Raw genomic sequence first — 23,341 nt, 5'->3', positions numbered from 1 at the left:
GAGACCCTCATGTTGTGAGTGCAAATTTAAAGTGGTACATTCATTTTGCAAAGCAGTTTGGCAGTTTTGTAAAAGTTTATACTTACCGTATAACCTAGCAAGTCTGTTCCTAGATGCCACAAATATTTGTATATGAATGGACATCATATTCACAGCATCAAAAACCTAGAAATAATCAAATATCAATCAGCTATTGAATAGATAAGCAAGATGAGTGACAGACATCTTACAACAAAATATCTAAAGACAATTTGGTATTTCCGTATAATAGAATATTACTCTGCAAAAACAAACAAAAAAAATGAACCACTAATACATTCAGCTTGGATGAACTTCAAAAACATTATGCTATGTTAAAGAAGACAAACAGATAAGCTTACAGATGATATGATTCTATTTATATGAAATTTCTAGGAAAGGGAAAATTACAGAGACAGAAAGCACCTGGGGTTGGAGGTGGGGCAGAGTTTTTACTACAACTGGCAACAAGAAGAGTTTTTTGGGTTTCATTTCAGAACTTTCTTGAGTTGATAGAAGTGTTCTCAAACTAGATTGTATTTATGCTTACACAACTTTATCAATTCATTAAAACTCATCAAATTGTACACTTAATTGTAAGCTTATGATACAGAAATCAAACCTTAATGAAGCTATTTTTTGTTTAAAAAAATATTGCTTTCTGATTAAAATATACTCCCCATATACGATTTGCATTGCTGTTACAGAAGATTGTCATATCACTTTTTAAATTACTAATTCAGATTGGAAAATGAACTAGTCCTGAACAAAATCAATTAACTTGATTTATTTCTATGCCTCTTTCATCATTCTTTGTGCACATGTTTGGCTCTTATATTTAAACCCCAGTTCAGCGGTTCTCAAAATGCAGTTCAGGAACCAACTCTTTCTGAAAGTCTGCTAGGTTAATACTATTTTCATAATTCTTTAAAAAAAATTTTAATGTTTATTTTTGAGAGAGAGAGAGAGAGGGAGAGAGAGAGAGAGAGGCAGAGAGAGAGGGAGACAGAGGATCCAAAGCAGGCTCTGTGCTGACAGCAGAGTCCGCTGCGGGGCTCAAACTCATGAACTGTGAGATCATGACCTGAGCTGAAGTTGGACGCTTAACTGACTGAGCCACCCAGGCATCCAATCATAATTATTCTAAGACAATATTTGCCTTTTTCACTTCATTCTCTCATGAATGCAGAATGAAGCATTCTATATGACATGTGGATCACAACACATTGCCTGAAACACATGAGAATCCAACCTTTTTTTTTTTTTTTTAAATTAAGCCAGACATTAGATTTACAGTGCCACTCTTTTAATTTTTGGGAAAACAGGGTTTTAGCATAAAAATGTGATGTGTTAACATGTAATCAGTTTATTATTGATATTTTGAATGAATTGAGAATATTTTTATTTTTTATTTATTTTTTTAATGTTTATTTTTGAGAGCGAGAGAGACAGAGCACGAGCAAGGGAGGGAGAGCAGAGAGAGAGACACAGAGAATCAGAAATTGTGTGCACTATCAGCACAGAGCCTGATGCAGGGCTCGAACTCACAAACCGTGAGATCATGACCCTAGCCAAAGTTGGACACTTAACCGACTGAGCCACCCAGGTGCCCTGAGAACTAATTTTTTTAAATGTCCTTAGTTTTTATTTATAATATGGCAAATATTGATAGATAAAACCACAAATATTGATAAAGCACTTTGGAATCTTCAATCATTTTTGTGGGTGTAAAGTGTTCCAAGATAATAAAGTTTGAGAACCACTGCCCTTGTCTACCTTCCAGATAAGAACTCCTCTTTGCCACATTTGACAATAGGGGATTAGAGAATTGGGGCAGGTCTTCTTGTAGAGATAACTTGTTTTGGTTACAAAAATCATCTGCTTCAAGATAAATCTATAGATCTTAGGACATCATTTAGAAATGTAGCAATTTCCTTTTTCTTCCATGATGAAAATAAACACAGTCCTAATAAAAGGAGAGGCATAGTCATAGAAAGGACTTGGAGAGTGCCTGGCACAAGAGTAAACCCTAAATATAGATAGTAATTACTGTTATTATTAGACGATAGGCAGTCTTTATTTATCTAACAAGAATTTCTTGAATGCCTACTATAAGCCAGGCTCTATGGATAGCATCGAGGATTCAATGATGAGCAAAACACTGTCCTCAAGGAGGTTGCAGTCAAGGAGTAGAGTCATTAAATAATATAAAGAAATACATAATTACAAATTGTGGTAAGAGTTTTTTTTTTTTTAATTTTTTCCCAACGTTTTTTGTTTATTTTTGGGACAGAGAGAGACAGAGCATGAACGGGGGAGGGGCAGAGAGAGAGGGAGACACAGAATCGGAAACAGGCTCCAGGCTCCGAGCCATCAGCCCAGAGCCTGACGCGGGGCTCGAACTCACGGACCGCGAGATCGTGACCTGGCTGAAGTCGGACGCTTAACCGACTGCGCCACCCAGGCGCCCCAATTGTGGTAAGAGTTTTAAGTGATAGACATGAGTGCATAAAGGAAATTTGCCCTGATTTTCAGAATCTAGTAAGACTTCTCTGAGGAAGTGACAGTTGAGCTACCATTTGAAAAATGAGCAGGGAGGAGGTAAGGAGACATAAGAGAGAAACAGCTTTGGGGCATTTTCAAAGTCCCTTAAGATAGAATGATGAGAGGATAGTGTAGCTGGAACCCACAGAGCCCAAGGTATTTGGAGCTTTACATGCTTTGCAAGTACATTAGACCTTTACCATGAGATCAATGGAGAGCCATGGGAATATTTAGGAGCGTAGGGTGTGACAGGACTAGATTTGCACTTTTAAAAAGATCTCTGGCATCTGTAATATAGTGGAACAAGGATGCAAAATGGAGACTATTCACACAGCAGTATCCAGGTGGAAGATTATGGAAGCTTGGAATAGAGTAATGGCGGTGGAAGCCCAAAAAAGTGGGTAAATTTGGGATGTATTTTGCTAGTAGGGCCCAAAGAACCTGGCGATCAACTGAAAGTTATTGTACAAAAAGGAGGGTTGCAAAATCCTCCCCCTTTCCCCTTGGCAGAGATCTGAAGGGCCCCCCGTGAAGCACGGGACTTACATGTATTCTGGCACGTCAGCCGGCAAGTACAAGGCCCAGCTCCCCATCCCGCGTAAGAGACTCACTCGACTTTATCCCCTGGAGGTCAGTGGCATAGAACCGCACCGTTCCCTGGGCAACACCATTGTCGGGCTCTCCAGGCGGGGGAGGGGTAACTAAGGACAACGGCCAGGAGAGAACTCCGGAAGAGAGGCAAAGTCAGAGGGGGAAAATGGGCAGCACGTGCCACAGCCCCTGCCATCGTGGGTGATTCGAGGGCTCAGCACGAGGAGAGAGCGGTGGACGGGAGGGGCCGGAGAATGCGCCTGTGATTGGAAGGCCGGGGGTACCGGGACGCTTGTGATTGGGCGAGGCCAAGACGGAGGGCCGCGTTTTGAACCGCGTAGGGTTCTGGGTAGTAAGTGCTTTGGAAGGGTCTTAACCGAAAGGGGAAAGGGGAAGGTCGCCAACAAACGGCTGAGCTCACAATCCGGATTGGGACCAGGCCCTGGCGTCGTCCCCCCCTCCCCCCATGGAGAGAGCCAGGCCAGAGCCGCCGCTTCAGTTGCGCCAACTGCCGCGGGCGACCCCGCCGCGCCCGCTCCGTCCTGCTCCGCCTCAGCTGCCAGTGGAGAGCACCTCTTTTAGGGCTGCAGGCGCGGATCTCCCTGCGTCGCCGCCCACCCCGTGCGCGGCCGCCATTACGACCGTGGCCTCGTCGTGTGGGGAACCCCAGGCGTCGAGTGTACAGCCCGCGGCACGGCGACTGCTGCAGGTCAAGTCGGAACAGGTGTTGCTGCTGCCACCAGGGCCACCACTGCCTCAGGCCCTGGAAGAAGGCGTCGTTGCTTCACCCTCGCCAGCGAGGCTGCTGCAGCTGAGGCCCGAGCTACTGCTGCTGCCACCGCCGCCGCCCGCGTCCGACGGCGCCCTCTGCAGACCCGAGCTGCACCCGGTGCAGCCCCGGGCGCTGCACGTCAAGGCCGAGAAGCAGGAGCCAGGGCCGGGCTTGGATCCGTCGGCGGGGACTCGAAGGCCTGTGGAGGCCGGCCATAGGGCCTCCAGGGAGGCCAAGGTGGAAGGCCCCGGGCCAACCCTCGACTGCCGCCGCGGGGGCGAGAAGAAGGGCAGATTGGAAGCGGAGGAGGTCATGAGGGATGCAGCGAAAGGCGGGGAGGGTAAAAACCTGGTGGCCATCAGAGAAGGCATCATCAAAACGGAGGAACCCGAGAGACTCCGCGAGGACTGCAGGCTGGGCACTGAGCCCGCATCCAATGGCCTGATCCATGGCAGCAAGGAGGTCATCCTGGGCCAGCCATCCAGTGCCTTTGGGCCACACCAGCAAGACCTCAGGATCCCTTTGACTCTACACACAGTCCCCCCTGGGGCCCGGATCCAGTTTCAGGGACCTCCACCTTCAGAGTTGATACGGTTGACCAAGGTCCCCTTGACACCGGTGCCTATTAAAATGCAATCTTTACTGGAGCCTTCTGTAAAAATTGAAACTAAAGATGTACCGCTCACCGTGCTTCCCTCAGATGCAGGTATTAGACGACAGGGGAATCTGTTTTTCAAACTTCGTCTGTGTTGCCCCATAGCTGACATGTCAGCTTTCAGAAGCCTAAACTAGAAAAATAAAATCATGGAACTGATTCATTACAGGGCAAAGTCTGCACAGGTATCACTTCTGATTGACTTGTACATATACCAGTAAAATACACTAACATGTTCCAAGATTCCCAAACATTTTTTAAAAATACCTATTTTAAGACCCAGTGAATGATGAGATTTAGAAGTGACTAGTGTTTATACACAAAATAGAAATATTTTCACTAGATATCACAGTTACCTCAGCCCTCAGTTATGCTGCACTTAAACTACCGTATTTAGTAGCTTAATATTTTTACGTGTATCAAGAAGAAAATTTTAAACGGTGTTTAATGAAAAAATGGTTATAATCCAGCAGGAAAGTTTATTCTGGATTTGGGGGTGATTTGTCTTCTTTAAAAATGAATAGTAAACATTTTTCTAAGAAAAGTAGTATATGATTAAATGTAACAGTTTAGTATTCTAAATGCTAAGGATTTATAGACATAGAAAATTAAAATACAGTAGAATAAGCTAGAAATTGTTTTCAAAGAAATGACTATAGTTAACAGCAGTAACAACTACGAACATATTTCTAACCATTACTTACGAACATATAGTTAGAAAATTCTTATTTTAAAATTTAATTCAGACAGTATTATGCCAATCAGTATCATGGGAAATCATATCAATCATCAGTTCATATTTTTATTAACTTTCATATCTATTGTTTTCTTATTTTTCTTAATGATCCTTTCTCTATGTCACCCTCTTGCTTTTATAAACTTCATTTTCTAAAGGAGAGAAAGGGAGACCTTTCTTTATAATACTTATTTGTGTGTTTTAAACCATTTTATGTATCAAGTAACTAAAGAGAAACAATATAGGAAGTTTGTAGAAAGCTGTTTTTGATGACTTAGGTAAGAGATGTGAATTTAGCCACCTTCTTTTATTGTAATTTCATTTGGTCACTTTTGTTATTTTTCTTTCATTTTTCTCCCAGGACATAGGATCAGTGTCGATTACCCGCCTGGGCAAGAACTTCTCCTTCATAATGAAATATAGTATTATATTATATTTTTGCTTGAATGGACACTACAGGGCCATGTAAATGAATTCCTTTAAACATTTAGGGAACACTTAGCTAATGCTAGGATTATAGTCATGAATAAGTCATAGTTCTCATCTCCCAGTAATAGAATATTTTTAATGGGAAAGAAACTATATGATAATTATTGGTAGAGGTATTACTAAAGCTCAAAGAGGTAATGAGCCAGCAGTTTACTATATTTTCAACATTATTACTCTTACAATAACTTCAACAATATTATCCTTTTTGAAGAAAAGAAGAGTCATTCTAAGCTATAGTTTAGAATGCTGAGTTCAGGCGTTATGAGGCATTCTGGAATACTGGCAGTTCTTTGACTATATTGAAGTGTGTATTTTCTCCAGATATTTAAAAATAAATATAGATGAATGTGCACTTCACTTTAACATTGTGTGTATGTATGTGTGTATGTAGCACATTAATTTAGTTTTTAATTTTTGTCATGTAGGAATACCAGATACTCCCTTCAGTAAGGACAGAAATGGTCATGTGAAGCGACCCATGAATGCATTTATGGTTTGGGCAAGGATTCACCGGCCAGCACTAGCCAAAGCTAACCCAGCAGCCAACAACGCAGAAATCAGTGTCCAGCTTGGGTTAGAATGGAACAAACTTAGCGAAGAACAAAAGAAACCCTATTATGATGAAGCACAAAAGATTAAAGAAAAACACAGAGAGGAATTTCCTGGTAATCCAATGAAATGAACAAAACCTCTTTTTAGTTTCTTTTAAATTTATTTAGGTAAAGATTAGGTTAGGTTGAGATGAAAAGACAAAAATGCATATTTTTCTAATCCAATATGTACAATTAAGAGAATAATGGCTAATACTGTAGTAATGATTGAATCAATACTGGGCATAAGTTTTCTTAAATAGAACAAAATAGAGGGTCTGGTCTCATACTTGCCAACTAATAACAAACCTGGCGATGTAACAATGTTAGTGTGGTTTTGATTAAATATATAGAAATGAACTTAATGAAGGTAAAACTCCAGAGTTCTAGACTATAACTTTGCAAATAGAAAATGAAGAGTTAAAATCACAGCAACAGAAACAAATATGCATCATACACTTAATGAGAATGCAGGAATTGACACCATGCTCCATTTTAATGTTATATAGTTATCAGAACATAGTTGTGCCTTCTGACTGATAAATTTATCCTCATCATGATGTAGTTTTAAAGGAATTCTGATTTATCCCCCAGCTGTAGGACATTTAGATTAAGCTTGGGTAAAGGCAAAGTGTATGGCCAACATGATCATGCATGATGGGAGAGGAGTTATCTTTTTCTAAAATATTAGCAGAAAGGTTCTGGATGTGGGGGTAGGTGGTCCGAGTGATACCCCTGGTTATTCAGTGGCTGCAAACTGTTATAACTCCACTTTTCTGACTTTGGAAGGAAATTGGGTTGTCTGTGGACTTAGGACTGCCAAGTTTAGGAGAGTGACTCTTCCAACTAGGCATAAAAATGACTGGTCGTTAGTGACCGTTTCATTGTAAGATACAGACAATTAGATCTCACAGAAAGTGAGGAAACAGGAGATGAATAATATCTTACCTTACAGGTAAAGGAAAAGCCTTGAGATTCAAACCCAATGTCTTTAATGTTGATTTTACTATGGAATCAATGTGTGTCTTTGGATATAAGACATTTGACCTCACTCTGAATTGTGGGTTATAACACTGACCACTAGTTAAGAGCTATCTGGATATTAAAATGCACAGAAATAGCCTAATAAAGCTGGAAAAGACACTTTAGACAATAACTTTTTTTTTTAAATTTAGAAGTATTTTGGATATTTTATTGTGAAAAAAACTGTCTAAAGGCTAAATAGGGCCTATATGTTCAAATTAAAAATTGCTTATCTTCTTCTATAGGTTGGGTTTATCAACCTCGTCCAGGGAAGCGAAAACGCTTCCCTTTAAGTGTTTCCAATGTATTTTCTGGTACCACACAGAATATCATGTCTACAAATCCTACAACAATATATCCTTATCGCTCACCTACCTACTCTGTGGTAATTCCCAGCCTACAGAATACCATCACTCAACCAGTTGGTGAGTTGGTTTTATTGTAGATTATTAATTTTTTTAATAACTGTGTGAAAATTTTACCTTAAGGTGAAATTTTGTTTCTGTTACCTTAAGAATTTTTAGAACAACAATATTAAGGGAAAAAATCAAGAAGAAATGTTTAATGTTTAAAAACATTAAATTGGAGAAGGAAAAATTTCAGTAGACCTCAAAGTGCTTGGTTTGCCAGAGTAGCAAATGTTCCATGTGTAAAACTTAAGACCTTTTAACCAAATCAGCATTAGCACATAGATTAGGCAGATAATGCAGGAAATGACTGACGTAATTCAATAGGAAATAGGAGTGTCTTTGTACTATCACCAGAAAAGAATGCCTTGCTAATGGGATATAGAGCATCCTGTTTTGGAATTTAGCAATGATGACTGATCTGTTAAGACTGTTCTCTTGCTGCTCTAGAAAAGTAGTGAAAGTAATCTATTTTATACCAAATATCTGGTTCTGTATATTGTCTTTCCCTAAATTTCTCCTCTATTATCAATTCTTTATAACATTCCTGTCTGTTGCTTTTAAGAACCCAAAGTTGAGAATCTATTATCTTGATAACTTGATAACTTGATAACTGTCCATCATGGGTTTGTTCTTCCAGCACCTATTTTACAATCTCTTAGGCAGAGCTTTATACATTCACTACTTACTGTTACTTGTCCTAAAACCACTGCTTTTTCTAGTTGCCACCTGTTCAGCTCCTTCTGGTAATAACAGCCACCCCTTAGCACTAAGGGGTTTAGATATGTTAAAAATTGACTTTTTAGAATCTTACACATTTTCAATGTTCTTTTTTTCCCTATGTATCATTATAGCAATTGATAGCAACAAAGCCACATTTAAGATGTCTAAGCCAAAGCATAAGAGACTCTTAAAAACAGAACAAACTGAGGGTTGATGGGGGGTGGGAGGGAGGGGAGGGTGGGTGATGGGTATTGAGGAAGGCACCTTTTTTTTTTTTAAATTTTTTTTTTTACCATTTATTTATTTTTGAGGCAGAGAGAGACAGAGCATGAACTGGGGAGGGGCAGAGAGAGAGGGAGACACAGAATCGGAAGCAGGCTCCAGGCTCTGAGCCATCAGCCCAGAGCCCGACGCGGGGCTCGAACTCGCGGACCGCGAGATCGTGACCTGAGCTGAAGTCGGACGCTTAACCGACTGAGCCACCCAGGCGCCCCAAGGAGGGCACCTTTTGGGATGAGCACTGGGTGTTGTATGGAAACCAATTTGACAATAAATTTCATATATTGAAAAAAAAAAGAGAGAAAAAAAAGGAAAAAAAAAGATGTCTAGGCTCAAGAGAAAGATGCAGAAAGCTGATTATGTTGCCTTATTCTCTTCCAGCAGAGTCAGGCACTTTCACACCTCATTATTTGGTAGTATCTCCTTTAATCCTGTATTTCAACTTAGGCTTAATTAAGCCTTTGTTGATGTATTTTGTTTTGCCTGCTATGTTATTTATGATTTATGCTTTCACAATCCATATTTCTTCTCTTTATTCTTCCTTTCAAGACCTCTCTTCCATCTGCCTCTATCCACAGTTAAATACTGCATGAGACCATTTGTATCTACTTCATCTAATATTTTCTCAGTTATGACTTTGAGCTTCTATATAATTATTAGGTGAATGCTGCATAAGATCTAGTTATATTAATTTTATCAACTTGGATTAGAACATTCTGTGAACTTGACATTATACTACTGTAATCTATATAATCTTAACCTATCTGCTGTGAAAATGAATTAGGGTTCAGAAATCTTACAGTCTTCTTCTGTAGGTGAAGGGGTTTATTGAGTCTCTCTGGTCTTCTTTCAGTTGCCTTTTATACTATAATGACTATTCCACTGATTCCACTGCGTTCCTTCTATAAAAGTGAAGTCACTTAGTATTGACTTTGAGGTCTCTCAGATGTGACTCCTTCAATTTTCCTTTGGATTGCTTAATTTTTATTTACACTTACATACTTGGGCAGCCCTGTTTAATACATTTGGACAAACTTTCCATTTTTAAAAGATTTCTTTCCTTTTTGATGGGTTCTCTGTTCTCTTTAATTTGGTCAGTTAACCAATAACTGATTTTTGAGGCACATTTTTTACTTCTAGGTTTTTAGCATTGTCATATAAAATAACCTTCATTTTTAAATGAACTCTTCATTTTAGTTACCCCTATTAGCTTTATTTTCCCCTAGGCAACATCTGTATTTCCAAAAATCAACCCAAGAATGGACTTTTTTTTGTCTTTTTTTGTTGTTAGGATCTTAAATTTAAGTTTGTTGTGATCACTAGGCAATATTTCATGTACAGAATTCATGCACCTCCTAGTAGTCTTTATCCATTATTTGGTTCTCAGTCAAGCTTATTTTATTTTACTGTGTATTCTGTTAAACTTATTTGTTCTGAGAAGCAATTATTTGTTGTATGTACTGGATCATCCTAGCACATTTTTATCTCATTATGTCAATCTATTTGAAATCTAGCAATGTAATTTGGTATCCTACTTTGTTTTGATGAACTTTTCCATCTCAATCTATAGTGTATTCCACTGCCATATTTGCATGCCTGCCTACCTGTCCCCCACTGCCTAATGTTTATTAAGCACCAGTTATAGATAAAACTCTGTGCTTGAGGCAGAATATAAAAGTATCTTTACAGTCTCTTATATAAGAGCTTATAAGGTAGTTCTAGAAAGGATAGATAAAAATACAACCAATTTTACTACTTCTTTGATGGAATCTGTAGTACCTTGTCTGATATCATTTCTGTGACCAGTGCATTATGTTTACTCCACCTTTCACATTTAATGCCATGTCCCGAGCTCTTCTCCTATTTCTCATTTCCAAAAATGATTACAGCATGATAGTCCAGAATTCTTTTTAAACATCTTTATTTTATCAAATACCTTTGATGCCAGTTATGCCAGTACTATTATTTTATATTCTCAAGTTTGTTTACTTTAACGTCTTACAGAATTCTAGTGAAAATTATATATATATATTTTAGTGTTTATTTTTGAGAGAGTGTGAGCAGGGAGGGGCAGAGAGAGCGAGAGAGAGAGAGAATTCCAAGCAGGCTCTGAGCTGTTAGCACGGAGCCTGACATGGGGCTTAATTCCATGAACCATGAAATCATTACCTAAGCTGAAATTAAGAGTTGGATACTTAACCAACTTAGCCACCCAGGCACCCTGGAAATTATTTTAGCCTGGGTTTTGAATGTCACTTTATACATAGATGAATTTTCTGGTTAATTATTTTGTTCTCTACATTGTATTTCTCAGGCCTGAAATTGGTTTGCCTTATTATATCTTCACTCATTTGACATCTTTCACTCTTCTGAATTCATACCTTTCTCTAAATTTTTGGTTAAAAAAGTTTACTACTATTTCAGTTGTTTGATGCCTTTTTGGTTTACCCACCTCTTCTTGTTTAACTGAAACAAGCCAAAAAAACCCTACACTGTTCCGATCCTATTATAATCCCAACAAAGCTAGTTGTCTCTCTACCTTAAGATCCATTCCAGCAAAGTATTATGTCCATGAAAGACACAACTCTGGCTCAGAAATTACTTGAAAAGTGATATAGCTCTATATTGTAGGTTTTCTTGAGAGGGTAGGGAAGGAGGAATCACGTGGTTCAACATATAGTAAGTCTTGGGGACTCCTCATTACCATTGTCCCTCTCCGAAGTCCCACTTTTTTTTTTAATCAGTTGCCTAACTGTCCCAATTCTTCATTCCCCAACTCTGTCTCTGCATCTCTGCCTATTACTTTATTTCTCTCTCCTCTCTTTCTTTCTCTGCCTCTTTTTCTCTTTACTCAGCCATATGCTGGTTCTTCTCTCCTTACTATCTCCATATAGCTTTTTCTTGTAGAGAAATATGGGCTGTCCTCATTTTCTGCCATTCCTTACTCCTTCGCTGTTTATCCCAGTCACACAACAAAATCCTAGTTGCACTCTGTCCAGTCAGCACAGGCAGTGGATTCTTCCTTTTTTGTAGAGATGGTGAGAGAGATAACTTTTTTTTTGTTCCTGTCATACTATACTATAGGACTAGAATTCTGCTCTTTATCTCATGTAATGATTAGATAATGCAAGCTGCTTTAACAAGCACCTAAACATAATGGTTTAAACAGGATTATGGTTTATTTTTATACATTTCAAGTTTAAAATAGGTATTTCTAATCAGTGTGTAGCCGTCTTTGAAAGAGTGCCTCATAGACACAGACTTCTACCCTGTGGCACTGCCATCTTTAATATGTGGCATCCAAGGCCACCAGACCTCGTGTGCATGAACCTGCAGAAAGGGAAAGAGCATGGAAGATAATGCATGAAAGTTTTTCATGGACCAGTCTTAGAACTGGTGCAAATTTCTTCTACCTTCCACTGGGTAGCCCTTAGCCAAATGGCAGTTCCTAACTGCAAAGGAGGCTGGGAAAGATAACCTAGCTCTATGCTAGAGAAGAAAACAAGAGACTGGCTAGTCTTTTACATACTTTATCTGCAGCTTGAAACATTAGAGCTCTGCCCTTCCCACAAGCCTTCCCTATTCACTGACAGTTTATAGAGATGACTGGATGATGCAGACTTTTACTTCCTGCTTAACCACTGGAATTTTGACATTTAAGACATCTTCATTATAGTACAGTGTAATTATGCATCTTTTTTTTTTTTTTTTTAACCTCAGACCAAAACAGTGCCTGGTTCGTTGCTTAGTGAATATTGAATTAAAGGAATGCATGACTTATCATCTCATGCCTCATACCTCTTTTTTTTTATAGAAATATCTTTGGTAAAAAAGAACATTTCATATCAGCTAAAAGATGAGTCCCTTCCTTCTTCAGTATCTGAAGTAATATTAGTTGGTCTGTGTAGTTCCTTTCCTTTTTTTAGGAAGATCCTACTTCTTTAATGAAGACTGAGAGCTTCTTATACTAGCTATGGGGGAAAGAAACCTGTGTCAGAGGTAGATTTTAGGAGCAGATGTCTTGAGTGCAGTGATAATTAATAAAACTTTTGAAAGATTTTACGGATCAGCCCAGCTTCATAGTTGTTTAGAGAAGGGAGTTCTTATACTAGATCAGTGGTAGAAGTGCTGTCAGTTATAGACTTATTTGTTAGTTGTTGTTGTTGTTGTTTTCATCTAGTCATACCTTTCTTAACTATTATTAACCAAGTTCTTTGCCAAATACTGGGATGCAAACATGAATGAAACTGTTCCTTCTCTCAAGCTTCCAGTTTTTTGATTGTGGTAAGGGTGACAGGCAAGCAAATAACAAAGATTTATACTATTTTGTGATAAGTTATAGATTTACATGTTCTGAGGGAACATGGAAGAGGGGAATTACTTTATGCTTGATCAATCAGGAAAGGCCTAAGGCCTGTGCCTCACAGATGGGAGGGTACATAACCCTATCAACTAAGAATCAGGACAGCTTCATTTACACCCTTCTCCTATATTATCTGTACTTAACTCCTATATTACCTGTAACTTAACTTAAGTACAGATATATCCCAATTTCTTGCCTGCAATATATCCCTTAATTTCTTGCCTGCAAATTTAAGAGGAGTATTATATGCCTTATCTGGAGAGAAAGAAGAAAGGAAAGGCCTTACCTGGGCAAGACTAAGAGAAGATCTGCATTCCTTTCAGCCTCGCACAAGACAGTTCTAATCATAGAGTTTGCTCTTGGACTGCATCTTATATATGAACAGAGATCTAACTGCGTTGGAATAAACCAGATCATGGGTCTATTGCTATGGCTTCTCTATGTCTTTCTTTGGAAAAGTTTAGTTTATTTCAGCTAATGTGTCATTTAAATAACTCAGAAACTCAATTAGTCCTCTCCTGTTCAAGAACATGATTGTTTTATCTACCTTAAAAAATCCTGCCATATCCATCATGCTTTGCTGCAATAATATTCCTTTCCTATCTGCCACAAATTGTTGATCTGTGGCGAGTCTTCTTCTCACCTGGGCATTTCCTTCTGTATTCACATTGAATGCAATAAAGCAAAATAATTTTACTGATTGCTTATTTTTTCAATTAAAATATTAAATGTTATTCATAATTTAGCTTAATATAGAGAAGTATATGACATAGGAGAGAAATGATGCATACCGCTGCCCTGAAACCTCAAATAATATTTAAAATAAAGTTAACATATTTAGACAATAGAAAATTCAAATGGTATTGATAGATATAAAATGAAAGTCTAGCTTTTTTTTCTGCACCACTGCCCTGTCCCTTTCCCCAGATGATTGTTCCTTACAAGTAACCGTATTATTAGTTTCAGTAGTTTCATATTATTTTTTAAAGAAAGATTTATATATACATATTAGCGTTTGTGTGTATTTGTCTTTCACTCAAACACTCAATAATTTTGTTCATTTATTTATTCATTCAAAAGTATTTGTGGAGGGCCTATTCTGTGCCAGCTAGAATTTTGAGCCCTAGGGATACAGCAGTGAGCAAAACAAAAGGTTTGTCTTCTCATGGCACGTAGAATCTAGGTGGGAAAGAGAGACAAAAAATGTAAAATAGGTAAACAAAATGACTTTGATTTGTTTAAAATACTATACAGGAAATAGAGTGGTTTGATGTGGTGATGTTGTTAGGTAAGCTGGTTAGTGAAGGCTTCTGGTTGTACAGTTTATTAAATTCTGAAAAAAGAAAGACATGGAGCAATTCAGTTAATGCCAGACCTATGCTGTTTTTATTTCTAAAGGTGACACCACACCTGCCATCCAGCTGCCCACACCTGCAGTCCAGCACCCAAGCCCTATCTCACTTTTCCAGCCCACCGTCTCCAGTACTGCCCAGGTGGCTGTCCAGGCTCCAAGTCTGCCCCTCCGACCGGCACTCCCACCCCAGCGCTTCGCTGGGCCCTCCCAGACAGACACTCATCGGCTACATTCTGGAGCCAATCGCTCTGTGAAGAGACCCACTCCTGTCTCTCTGGAGAACACCAACAGGATTCCAACAAGTGCAAGTACTGCCCATGCCAGATTTGCAACCTCAACCATCCAGCCTCCCAAGGAGTATCCTAGCGTTTCCACTTGTCCCAGAAGTGCTCCAATCCCCCAGGCTCCTCCTATTCCACACTCACATGTCTACCAAGCTTCTCCCCTTGGCCATCCAGCCACATTGTTTGGGACACCACCGCGATTCTCTTTTCATCACCCTTACTTCCTACCTGGACCTCACTACTTCCCATCAAGGTAAATGAACATTTTTTTTCTTTCACCTAAAGATACATATAGCTAACAAATTTTTAGTAAAAAAAGGGACTTCCTCAATTCTGGTTGGAATCTGATTTAGATTAGAGGCTGAGTAGGGGCCAAGCAGTCAACATAAATATATGAAGGAGGATAGATGAGGACTAAGGGAGCAAAAGAGAGTTCATGCCCCATCTAATAGGATAGCTGTTACTCAGCTTTAGCTGACTGTTGCCACAAGATAATATGGGCTCCAATGTTACCAGATCTGATTTTTCAGAAAAAATCAGTGATAAGGGTTTTTAAGATCATTTAGGAGTACTGATGCATAGGGGCACTTGTACCCCAATATTTATAGCAGCACTCTCAACAATAGCCAAATTATGGAAAGAGCCTAAATGTCCATCAACTGATGAATGGATAAAGAAATTGTGGTTTATATACACAATGGAGTACTACAGGGCAATGAGAAAGAACGAAATATGGCCCTTTGTAACAACGTGGATGGAACTGGAGAGTGTGATGCTAAGTAAAATAAGCCATACAAAGAAAGACAGATACCATATGTTTTCACTCTTATGTGGATCCTGAGAAACTTGACAGAAACCCATGGGGGAGGGGAAGGTAAAAAAAAAAAAAAAAAAGAGGTTAGAGTGGGAGAGAGCCAAAGCATGAGAGACTCTTAAAAACTGAGAACAAACTGAAGGTTGATGGGGGGTGGGAGGGAGGGGAGGGTGGGTGATGGGTATTGGGGAGGGCACCTTTTGGGATGAGCACTGGGTGTTGTATGGAAACCATTTTGACAATAAATTTCATATATTGAAAAAAAAAATCATTTAGTTACCCTCCCACTCCCAAAGCACACCTTATTGTATAGAGCTGTGCTTCTCAAACTTTTATGTGTATATCAGTCACATGTGATCTTGCTAAAATGCAGATTCTGAGTCAGTATGTCTAGGATAGAGCAGTCTAAGGATATAGTAGGCCTGATATTCTGCATTTCTTACAAGCTCCTAAGTGATGTGAGTTCTGTTAGTTTGTAGACTACATTTTGAGTAGCAATGATATAGAGGAGAGTGCTTGGTTTGTGAGGTTAAATGACTGGTCTAAAGTTACACTGTGGTTTTTTTAACCAAAAAATTTCCCATAAAAATTATCAGTAAAAGAAGTGATTTTATTTATTATTTAAAAAAAATTTTAATGCTTATTTATTTTTGAGAAAGAGAGAGAGCAAATAGGGGAGGGACAGAGAGAGAGGGAGACACAGAATTCAAAGCAGGATCCAGGCTCTGAGCTGTCATCACAGAGCCCAACATAGGGATTGAACCCATGAACCACAAGATCGTCACCTGAGCCCAAATCAGACACAACTGACTGAGCCACCCAGGCTCCCCTAGGAAGTGATTTTCATAGGGAAGTATCTAGGGAAAACAAATTTGTAACTTTTCATTTTGGAGCCATGGAATTTAGCTCCTTTGCAAACATTCTAATAGAGTGTAACTTCTACTTTTCAATTGCTGTTAAGTGTATAAACAGAGATAGTTTCTATTGAAATTGGAGCATTACATATCTAACACCAGTCTTTTATTATTACTTATTTAGGAAGGTAAAATTACTTCCCATTTAGGTATACCAATAGCTCAAAGAACTTTTCAGGTGTATATTATGTTGCTTCAATTCTTAATGGGATTGCTTGCTTTAAGTCCTTAGCCCAGTTTGCCACAATCGTCCCCCATTTTGTAGTTTACTGATGGTCAAGGGGATGGTGGCCCATGTGACTTTCTGATATTAGAAGAGGCAATATGGACCTTTTTTCTCAAAGCATTATGATTGTGCATTTTGACCTGTTTGGTGTTTCCTGAAGAATTGGTTTAAGGGCTTACTTTTGTTTTACTAACCTCATAACACTTTCAGGGTTTGAATGGTCTTTCAAGTGGTGTTGTGGAAAATATTTAAAAGCATATACTATCCACAACTTCCTGGAGGAAGGGACAACAGATGAGGCAAGCAGCATACAGACTGAAAAGCCTAAAATAGACTGGGAAGGGAGATACACGGGGGAATAAGTGCTTTGAGAAGCTCCCACGTATATTGGGGAACCCAGAATGGCACACACATGTCCTGGGCTAGCCACATATTCAGCAAACACCTGATCTTTAGACTCTGTATAAGTAGGAAATCAAGTCTAAGAAAAAATTGTGAACAGCCTGGTTAAGCACTGAAGGAGTGCCCCAACTTAGAACCAGTCTGCAAAGATTGGGAGGCTATTTATTGCTTTGTTTTGCTTTGCTTTGTTTTGGCTCTACATGTTTAAAGAAATCTCTGCCAAATCACTAGGTGATCACTAAGCTAGTGGAACAGACTCAATAATCACACATGGCAAAGAATGAAATCTAAACAAAAATAGTTTAGAAAGGTCACCAATGAAGCACACAAGTACAACCCCAAAGAAGCAACAATATCATACCCTGGGTGGGGGAGAAATCTGATTTTTGGAAATACTACATGATAATACTCAAAAGGTCCAGTTTTCACCAAAAAAGTATTAAAAGCATGCCAAGAAACAAGATGGTATGGGATTTACAAGAAAAATGAACAGAAACTATTCCTAAGGAAGCCTTGACATTGGATTTATTAGACAAAGACTTTAAATCAACTTTCTTGAGCTAAAGGAGCTAAAGGAAACTGTGGGCAGAAATCTAAATGAAACCAGGAGAACAGAGTATCACCAAATAGAGAACATCAATAAAGATACAGAAATTATAAAAAGGGACCAAATGGAAATCCTGGAACTTAAAATTTCAGTAAATGAATGAAAAATTCATTATAGAGATTCAACAGCAGATTTGAGCAGGCAGAAGAATTAGTGAATCTGAAGCTAGGTCAGTGGAATCATCCAGTCTGAGAAGCAGAAAGAAAAAATAGTGAAGAACCTAAAAGACCTGGGAGATACCATTAGGTGTACTAACATAATCATCAGGGGAGTTCCAGGAGAAGGGGTGAGAAAAGAAAGGGCAGAAAGAATACTTAAAGAAATAATGGCCAAAAATGATCCAAATTTGAAGGAAGATGTGAATCCAAGAAGTTCAATGAATACTAAATAGGATAAATTCAAAGAGATCCACACTGAAATACATTATGATCAAACCATTAAATGCCAAAAAATAGATAATCTTGAGAGCAACAAGAGGAAAGTGACTTATCTCATATAGGAGATTCTCAATAAGGCTAACAGCCAATTTCTCACCAGAAACCATGGAGGCCAGAAGGCCAGATGCATAGTGCTGAAAGAAAAAAAAAAAAAAATCAATTAAGAATTCTGTAATTGACAAAATATCCTTAAAAAATAAAGGAGAAATAAAAACTTTCAGAGATAAAAGTTGAGGAAGTTCATAACTAGTCGACATGTCCTACAAGAAATGCTAAAGGGAAAACTTCAGACTGAAATGAAAAGACACTAGACAGTTACTTAAAGCCAAACAAAGAAATAAAGAACCCTGGTAAAGGTTACCACATAAGTAGGTACAAAAGCCAGTATTATTATATTTTTGGTTAGTAACTTCTCTTTGCTTTATATATTATTTAAAAGGCAAATGCATAAAACTATTATAAATCTATGTTAATGGATACAAAATGTATAAATATGTAATTTATGACAACAATATAAAGTGGGAGTGATGTTTTATATAGAGTTTTCATATGCCAATGAAGGCAAATATCAATTTAAACAGATTGTTATCAATTTAGGATTTTAATTGTAATCTACAAGGTAATCATTTAAGGAAATAACTTTAAAAATACACAAAAAGGAGGGGCACCTAGGTAGCTCAGTCTGTTCAGTGTCCAACTCTTGGTTTGGGCTCAGGTCATATCTTGTGGCTTCATGAGTTTGAGCCCCGAGTCAGGCTCTGTGTTAGCAGCATGGAGCCTACTTGCGATTCTCTCTCTTCTTCTCTCTCTGACCATCCCCTACTCACACTGTTTCTGTCTCTCTCAAAATAAATAATTTTTTTAAAATATTTCTTTTAAATTTTATTTATTTTTGAGACAGACAGAGACAGAGCACAAGTGGGGGAGAGGCAGAGAGAGAGGGAGACACAGAATCTGAAGCAGGCTCCAGGCTCTGAGCTGTCAGCACAGAGACTGACATGGAGCTTGAACTCACAAACCATGAGATCATGACATGAGCCAAAGTCGGACACTTAACTGACTGAGCCACCCAGGTGCCCCAATAAATAAATTTTAAAAATAAAATAAAGTAAAAATATACACAAAGGAAATGAGTGAAACAAAATGTACACTAGAAAAAACCCATTAAATACAAAAGAAGACCTTAATGGATAAATTGAGAAACAATAACAAAAGAATGACATATAGAAAGCAAATGGCAAAATGTTACAGTAAGTCCTTCCTGATCAGTAATCACTTTAAATGTAAGTAGATTAAACTCTCTAACTAAAAGGCAGAAATTTGCAGAATGGGTTAAAAATAGGATCAAAATATATCCTGTTTGCAAAAGACTCACTTTAGATCCAAAGACACAAATAGGTTGAAAATGAAAAAATAAAAGAAGATATTCCATACTAATAGTAACCAAAGAGAGCTGGGGTGGCTGTAATAATATCAGACAAAATAGATTTTCTGTCAAAAATTGTTAAGTAGACATTGATAAAAGAATCAATACTTTAAGAAGATACAGTGATTATAATCATATACATATATAAAAACATGACTCCAAAATACATGAAGCCAAAACTGGCAGAATTAAAGGGAGAAATAGATAAATTTACAATAGTTGAAGACTTAAATACTTTATTTTTGAGATATAGTTGATATATAACATTATATTATTTTCATGTATACAACATGCTTTTTTTTTTTTTTTTTTTTTTTTTTTTTTGCTTGTGATAAGAAGTTTTAAAATTTATGGGGCACCTGGATGGCTCAGTCGGTTAAGTGACCAATTACGGCTCAGGTCACAATCTCACAGTTTGCGGATTCGAGCCCTGCGTCGGGCTCTGTGCTGACAGCTCAGAGCCTGGAGCCTGCTTCTGATTCTGTGTCTTCCTTTCTCTCTGCCCCTCCCCCTGCTTTCAGTCTGCCTCTCTCTCTCTCAAAAATAAATAAACATTAAAAAAAATTTTTTTAAAGAGATTTATTCTCTCAGCAACTTTCAAATATACAACTTGACAGTATTATTAACTACTGTCACTATGCTATACATTATGTCTTCAGGACTGACTTATAACTGGAAGTTTGTAACTTTTGACCACCTTCACTCATTTTTGCTCATTTCTAACCTCCTGTCCTGCCATCTCTGGCAGCTGCCAATCTGTTCTCTGATTCTACATATAAGTGAGATCATACCATGTTTGTCTTTCTCTGACTTATTTCACTTTTAATAAAGTTCTCAAGCTCCATTCATATTGTCACAGGATTTCTTCCTTTTTTGCAGCTGAATAATATTCCATTGTGTGTATGGAACTTCTGCTGCAATGAACATGGGGGTGCAGTTATTTTTTCAAGTTAGTATTTTCATTTATTTAAAATAAATACCCAGAAGCAGAATTGCTGAAACACATGGTAGTTCTATTTTTAATTTTTTGAGGAATGTTCATACTATTTCTGATAGTGGCTACATCAGTTTGCTTTCCCACCAACAGTACACAAGAGCTCCCTTTTCCCTACATCCACACCAACATTTGTTATTTTTTGTCTTTTTGATAGAACCATTTTAACGTGTGAGGTGGGGTCTCATTGTGATTTTTATGTGCATTTCCCTGATAATTAGTGATGTTGAGCACCTTATCATGTACCTCTTGGCCATCTGTACGTCTTCTTGGGAAAAATGTCTATTCAGATCTTATGCCCATTTTTTCCCTTTTTTTTAGGTTTATTTATTTATTGAAAGAGAGCAGGAGGAGGGGTAGAGAAAGAGGAGAGAGAGAATCCTAAGCATGCTCCACACTGACAGTGGGGGCTTGATCTCATGAACCATGCAATCATGACCTGAGCCAAAATCAAGAATTGGATGCATAATCAACTAAGCCACCCAGGCACCCCTTGTGCCCATTTTTAATTGAATTGTTGTTGTTGCTGTTGAGTTGTATGAGTTCTTTATATATTTTGCATATTAATTCCTTATCAGATGTATGAGTTGCAAATATTTTCTCCCATTTGGTAGATAACTGTTACATTTTGTTGGTGGTTTCCTTTCTTGTGCAGAAGCTTTTTATTTTGATGTGGTCCCACTTGTTTATTTTTGCTTTTATTGCTTTGCTTTTGGTGTCAGGCCCAAAAAATCATCAGTAATACTGATGTCAAGGAGCTTACTGTCTATGTGTTCTTCTAGGAATTTTATGATTTGGGGTCTTATGTTCAAGTCTTTAATTTATTTTGGGTTGATTTTTATGTGTGGTTTAAGATAGGGGTTTCATTCTTTCCATGTAGCTGTTCAGTTTTCTTAACACCAGTTGTTGAAGAAATTCTTTTCTTTCTCCATTGTATATTCTTGACTCTTTTGTAAATTAATTGACCATATATGTGTGGGTTTATTTCTGGTCTCTGTATAGTTTTCCATTGATCTATGTGTCTGCTTTTGTGTAATGCCATATTGTTTTGATTATTATAGCTTTGTAATATAGTTTGAAATCAGGGAGTGTAATGCCCCTAATTTTGTTCTTTCTCAAGATCGCTTTGACTATTTGGGGTCTTTTGTGGTTCCATCAAATTTTAGGATTGTTCTATAAAAAATGCCATTGGAATTTTGATAGGGATTGCATTGAATCTGTAGATTGCTTTGGGTAGTATAGACATTTTAACAATATTATTTCTTTTGATCCATGAGCATAGCATATCTTTCCATTTATTTGTGTTTTCTTCAATTTCTTTCATCAATGTCTTATATTTTTCAGTGTACAAGTCTACTATCTTTTTGGTTAACTTTATCTTTAGGCATTTTATTCTTTTTGAAGCAGTTGTAAAAGGGATTGTTTTCTTAATTCCTTTTTATAATAGTTTATTGTTAAAATATAGAAATGCAAATGATTTTTTTGTATAGATTTTGTATCGTGGCACTTTACCTAATTTGTCAATTAGTTCTAACCTTTTTTGTTAGAATCATTAGGGTTTTCCATGTATAGTATCATGTAACTGCAAAGAGACAGTTTTACTTCTTCCTTTCCGGTTTGGATGCCTTTTATTTTTTTTTCTTGCCTGGATGTCTTTTTTTGACTTGGACTTCCAATACTATGTTGAATAAAAAAGGCAAGTATTAGCATCTTTGTCTTATTCTTGATCTTAGAGAAAACCTTTCAGCTTTTCAGCATTGAGTATGATGTTAGCTGTGTATACTTGAAATAATGAATAGAAGAGCATTCCTCTGGGGCGCCTTGGTGGCTCAGTCAGTTAAGCATCTGCCATTGGCTCAAGTCATGATCTCATGGTTCGTGAATTTGAGCCCTGCATCAGCCTGTCTGTCAGCACAGAGCCTGCTGCAGATTCTCTGTCTCCCTCTCTCTGCCCCTCCCCAACTAGCGCTCTCTCTCTCTCTCTCTCAAAAAAAAAAAAAAAAATAAATAAATAAATAAATAAATAAATATAAACTTTAAAAAAGGCAATTCCTCCAAAATGAATGAAGATTACAAGGAGATAGAAGACTGTATAATACTGTAAACCAACTAGACATAACAGGCATATATAATGCTTCACCCAACAACAGAATATAGATGCTTCACAATTGCACATGGTATGTTATGTAGGATAAATCATATGTTGGGTCACAAAACAAGTCTCAAAATTTTTTTAAAGTTTTAAAATTTTACAAAGTTTCTTCTCCAACTATGATAAAATGAAACTGGTAATAACAGAAAGAAAACCAGAAAATTTAAAAATACATGGAAATTTAACTCTTAAACAACCAATGGGTCAAATAAGACATCACAAGGGAAATTATAAAATATTTGAGATGAATGAAAATGAAAACACAGCATCTCAAAACTTCATGAAAGCAGTACTGACAGAAATTATAGCTTCAATGACCTACATTTCAAAAGTAAGCTTTCAAGCAAACAGGATAACTTTAAACCTTAAGGATCCAGAAAAAGAAGAGCAAACAAAACCTAAGCTCACAAAAGGAAATAAATAATAAAGATTAGAGGTAAATAAAGAATAGAAAAACAAAAGAGACCTTAATGAAGTAGAGAAAAGCAAAATCAATAAAAGTTAGCTTTTTGAAAAGATCAATAAAATTGCTGAAACTTTA

At 37.7% G+C, this 23,341-nt stretch overlaps 2 protein-coding genes across 4 annotated transcripts in view; one reads left to right on the top strand and one right to left on the bottom strand.

The window, feature by feature from the left end:
- Positions 1 to 3,191, bottom strand: part of THG1L (tRNA-histidine guanylyltransferase 1 like) — a 32,970-nt gene extending 29,779 nt beyond the window's left edge. For both annotated transcript variants that reach the window (XM_060634854.3, XM_060634855.3), the window contains exons 1-2: positions 3,109 to 3,191; positions 87 to 165 (exon numbers count right to left, since the gene is read on the bottom strand). The gene's annotated coding sequence lies outside the window, so the exon portion shown is untranslated. The remainder of the gene's footprint in view (positions 1 to 86; positions 166 to 3,108) is intronic.
- Positions 3,192 to 3,295: 104 nt separating this feature from the next.
- Positions 3,296 to 23,341, top strand: part of SOX30 (SRY-box transcription factor 30) — a 36,469-nt gene continuing 16,423 nt past the window's right edge. The window contains exons 1-4 of one of the 2 annotated variants that reach the window (XM_060634849.3): positions 3,306 to 4,631; positions 6,231 to 6,470; positions 7,664 to 7,843; positions 14,589 to 15,081. In XM_060634849.3, the coding sequence (XP_060490832.2) occupies positions 3,620 to 4,631; positions 6,231 to 6,470; positions 7,664 to 7,843; positions 14,589 to 15,081 (1,925 nt within the window). In that variant the 5' untranslated portion in view covers positions 3,306 to 3,619. Of the gene's footprint in view, positions 4,632 to 6,230; positions 6,471 to 7,663; positions 7,844 to 14,588; positions 15,082 to 23,341 lie in introns of both variants that reach the window. The other variant, XM_060634850.3, reaches the window with a different exon arrangement.

Source organism: Panthera onca, chromosome A1 (genome assembly GCF_046562875.1).
Source record: "Panthera onca isolate mPanOnc1 chromosome A1, mPanOnc1 haplotype 2, whole genome shotgun sequence".
Classification (NCBI taxonomy): Eukaryota; Metazoa; Chordata; class Mammalia; order Carnivora; family Felidae; genus Panthera; species Panthera onca.
This window is presented reverse-complemented; position numbering and strand designations above follow the sequence as displayed.